This window comes from Alosa pseudoharengus, unplaced genomic scaffold, assembly GCF_046254945.1.
Source record: "Alosa pseudoharengus isolate Yale_2024_CS ecotype anadromous, Long Island Sound unplaced genomic scaffold, YU_APseudo_1.1 YU_APseudo_1.1_scf_14, whole genome shotgun sequence".
NCBI classification, from domain to species: domain Eukaryota; kingdom Metazoa; phylum Chordata; class Actinopteri; order Clupeiformes; family Clupeidae; genus Alosa; species Alosa pseudoharengus.
Window position 1 is genome coordinate 27,694,864 of NW_027468609.1, and position 4,620 is coordinate 27,699,483.

Here is a 4,620-nt window from a genome sequence, read left to right on the forward strand (position 1 = left end):
ACACACGTGCCATAGATCTGGCACCGCACCCAACTTTCCAAACAGGCCTTTATGTGCACCCATTTCAGCTCACAGGAATACACAGTGTCTTGCATGATAACACACTTTGTAAAGGGCTAGTCTATTTCATAAATGGATCCATACACCACCTGGCCGCAGAAAATGCACACATCCACCACTTCTACAGCTGCTAATAGGTTCGTGAATAGTGGCACGTAGGGTATAATTCCTAACAAATTTCTTATTCTGAACAAAATGTAGTAGACATTTAACTCACTCAACTTCCTATACTTATCTCAAAGCTATAATAGCTGATCTTCAATTTTTATTCAAAGATTATTGCTGTTTGCCTTAATAGGTAAACATCCTTGAATTGCCCCATGATGGGATCATTTGTTTGTTTTGCTTTATAGTTTAACTAGATCAAATATTTTTCTTGATATAATTGCTGAATTGTGCAGTATATTGTTGGTTTCAGATATTCTACATGAAGTGGATGTTATGGGCCAGATAATTACGGTGTCTCTCATAAGTTATGGTTAATGATACAGACTTCCTGAGAACACAGTCCACCCAGCAAGAAGTTCTCTCACCTCCTCATGATTTTTTTTCAGGAAGTAGAGTTCTTCCTTTAGACTGTCCAGGTCACCCCGCAAACTGGCGTTGATCTGGTCATGGTCAGACTTGGCCTTCTTCAGGGCTATGCAGTCCCTCTCCACAGACTGGGTCATGGCACTCTCGGCCTCCCATCTGGAACCACACACACACACACACACACACACACACACACACACACACACACACACACACACACACACACACACACACACACACATATATATATACAAATATACACATACAATCTATTATCTTTAATGTGTATGTAATGTGTGTGTGTGTATATATATATATATATACATATAGTATAGTATACAATGTAAGGGGAAGGCATCCTAACACTCACTTGATCCTAAAGTCATCAGCAGCCAGCTTGGCATTGTCAATCTCCAGCATGAGTCGAGCATTCTCCAGTGTCTTCTTCCTCAACTGAAATACACAGGGTACAATGTGACTTTTGTGGCTTTGTGTGTGTGTGTGTGTGTGTGTGTGTGTGTATGTGTGTGTGTGTATGTGCATAGGCCTATGTCAACTAGTCACAGGTAACTGCCACATTAAGCTGCCCTTGGAAATTCTTCTGCAAATTGATTTCACTGTTCTGGACCCATTAAAGAGTAACCATTCAATTTAAGGAGAGGCTAATGTTTAACCCTCACCCTCTGGAGAGATGTCAGGCAGTGTGGTTTAGTTAGAAAGCTTCCACACAACAAGCCACTCGTGCCGTCAGTGATGTCTAGAGTTAGACATTGCCCGGGTATACCTTTGTAGGGCCAAACGTTTAATACCAGAGAATTGCTCAGGCATGTGTTACCTGACATGTTGTTTTAGTGACAGAAGATTAACACATATGCAGACATAATTATGTGTCTTCTACAGGATTCATGTGGATTAACATGATCCCTAATGTTGTCAACATCATTGCATAAGTGGCATGGTCAATTAACTCAGAGGCATTCCAATAAAGGCTGTCATTTATGTTGTGGGAATATTCCCCTGGGCTGCCAAAGGAAACTAAAGAAGTAGCAGTAGAGAAGAGTTATAGGTACAAGTACAACTTGCAGGCCTACAAGTACAACTTTAATACTACAAGTACAAGTGGAGGGTGTGTCCGGGATGATTGGGATGGGTGAGTGTTAATTGTGTGTGGTGAGTCTGAGTTACACCATACCTCCTGTTCCAGGGCATGGGCCTGGGCCATCATGCTGTCAATGTCGTGGCCCTTGGGCACGCGCTCGATCATCAGCTTCTTGATCTTCAACTCCAGGTCGGCGTTGGAGCGCTCCAGCGTGCGCACCTTGTCCAGGTAGTTGGCCAGCCGGTTGTTGAGGCTCTGCATGGCCTCCTTCTCATTGGTACTGTTGCCCAGGCCGTTGTGCGACAGCACGTTGAGGTCGTGGCTGACCGAGGCCGAGCGGGTCAGCGGACTGGAGAAAGACACGGCGGAGGCCACCGAGCGCTTGCGCCCGCTATCCCGCAGCGACAGGCTGGAGAAGGAGGGCTGGCGGCCCACGGAAAAGCTCCGCACCGAGTAGCTGGAAGCCATGAAGCCGTCTGTGGGGGTAAGGAGGGAGGAAGGGAGATCATAGATTGTTATGGTTTTACCACAGAGGTCATGTTACATCCAGCAGCTCTGGGAGGAGGCTTCTGTTGTTGTATGTAATCTAAACTGATGCTATCCCCCATTTGTTTGAATGGCTATTAAGTCAGTAATGCAGCTCCAGGAAGATCTCCAAAATGACAGCATATGTTTTCATAAGGAGCATTTTAAATTTCATATTTGATATTTATAGAAGAATTAAAATAAATAAACACTAAATTTTGTTCAGTGACAGTATCATATTTCAGAGAAATAAACACTGCTTCTCTTTGTTGATATTTAGTTTTGTGAAAGCCATCTTTTCACCAGGTTGCCTGTAACTGTACACCTGCTGTGTATCCGACACCTTGACTATGCTTTGTTGGTAAAACTGGAGAGCCACTGTGTAGCCCGCTTCCCACGAAACTGGCCATGGAGTCACAGCCTACTGGGGCTCAGTAGCTACTGAATGACTTGACAGAGTAGTTTGTACACGTAGGTGTCTGAAGTGAGAGATATGTAAATGTTTAAGAAAGATAATCTGTCTAGGGTGCAACAGTGTACAATTGAGCATGGGGAACAAAAAGTAATTTGAACATATGTAATTGAGAATAGATGACCTAATTCTTTTCCTAATTCCTTATGGAATTATGAACATAATGACCCACAAAACTGCAAAAAATAGGTTAATTTGCATCAAAATGTGTCATTTGACATTAGCTTTCATATTAAGTATGAAAGACGACATACAAATGTTCAATTTAATATGAAGGAAAAATTAGATGCAAATAGTCTCATACAAATAATCAAATGCATATATATCTTTATGAGAATAAGAATTTTAAAATATAAGCAACTTATTTAAATATCTTCATATTTTTCATTATTCGGCAATCCATATCATTTATGCATACAATTATTTACAAAATTTAAATTCTTTATCGAATTCATTAGGCAAGTGAGAGAAAGACTATTCTTACCAGTATGTATGTTTCCCTTAGCACTGTGGGAGACCGCTTGGCTTGGCTGGAAGTGTTAGGTTGATACTGGTTCAGTGTCTATATACTGGCACCCGGGGGGAGGGGTTAGCTCACCTGTAGCGCCTGGGAGTGGGTGGAGAGCCTGAGAAAGTGGACTCCACTCGTTTTCCTCCACTACAGGAAGGCAATGTGAGACGTTGGCACAGGGAATGAAATATTCAACAATCTGCTGAAAGAGAACAAGCCAGAGGAGCTGTCCTATATACAGCAATTTCAGTACACAAAAACTAGTTAAACGTGGTCTGTCTCTGTTTACACTAAACAGGTCTCATGTAAGTGTGATTCTGCTTCCTCTGTCTGTCTAACCTTCCTTAAATAGCACCTACTATTCTCAGTCACTCATTCACTTTCTCTCTCTCTCTCTTTCTCTCTCTCTCTCTCAATTCAATTCAATTCAAGGTTGCTTTATTAGCATGACTGTAGGTACAGTGTTGCCAAAGCACAATTAAAACAGCATAACAATTAGAACATTGACAGCATTAAGGGAAACAGTAACATGTAACATGAAAAAATGCGTGTATACCCTCACTTTCTCTCTCTTTTTCAATACACACACACACACACACACACACACACACACACACACACACACACACACAGGCAGCATACACGTTATAATACATTAGATTAAGTACAGACATTAGGTCGGGCATTGTGGCAAAGTGTCCGACTCACTGTCCCTCGTGTCGTGGCAAGCTGTAACGTATTTTGCAGCCAGCAGAGCAGTCAGTCCTTCACCTAGCAGGTGGGCCAATTTATCACAGTCTTTAAGGGAGCTAAAATTTGGAATTTTATTTGAGAATTGTAAAAAATATCCTTTTCTAATCTGTTCAAACTTTGGACAGTATAGGAGAAAGTGCATCTCTGTTTCAACCTCAGCAGTCGTTCATTGACCACATCAGAGCCGCTGCTCTTTGGGAAGCCATGCTTTTTTGTAACAGCCTTTCTCTATGGCAAGGCTGTGGTCACTTAGCCTGTACTTGGTAAGAATCTGTCTCTGCTTTGTATCTCTGACGGTGGAGAGGTACTCTGCCAATTCATAATCTCATTTTAGTGACAAGTAACATTCTAATTTGGATTGTGATTTTGTTTGATCATCCCAATGTTCCAGATATTTATTCTTACTTTGATTCATAATTTGTTTTACTTTGATCTGATTTTGAAAAGCAGTGCTGGATCGATGGGTTATAGTATTAGTTAACTTCAGAACCAACTGGCAAAGGGGATTGGTTTTAGGGCTGACCTCTTGGGTTTTGTATGCTTGAAACTGCATGGTGTTCTCGTCACTAGAATTTAGGTGGATCCAGAATTTTAAAGATCTTTTTTGTATATTTAATGCCAATGGGAATCTGCCTAATTCTGCCCTGCATGCATGTGTGGGTGTTA

The 4,620-nt window shown here is 41.6% G+C and overlaps 1 protein-coding gene across 2 annotated transcripts in view; it reads right to left on the bottom strand.

Annotated features, from left to right (window-relative positions):
* Positions 1-3,398, bottom strand: part of LOC143123239 (keratin, type I cytoskeletal 18) — a 7,486-nt gene extending 4,088 nt beyond the window's left edge. Inside the window, exons 1-4 of one of the 2 annotated variants that reach the window (XM_076284501.1) lie at positions 3,175-3,398; positions 1,787-2,169; positions 965-1,047; positions 594-750 (exon numbers count right to left, since the gene is read on the bottom strand). In XM_076284501.1, the coding sequence (XP_076140616.1) occupies positions 594-750; positions 965-1,047; positions 1,787-2,161 (615 nt within the window). In that variant the 5' untranslated portion in view covers positions 2,162-2,169; positions 3,175-3,398. The remainder of the gene's footprint in view (positions 1-593; positions 751-964; positions 1,048-1,786; positions 2,170-3,174) is intronic. The other variant, XM_076284502.1, reaches the window with a different exon arrangement.
* Positions 3,399-4,620: the final 1,222 nt, after the last annotated feature.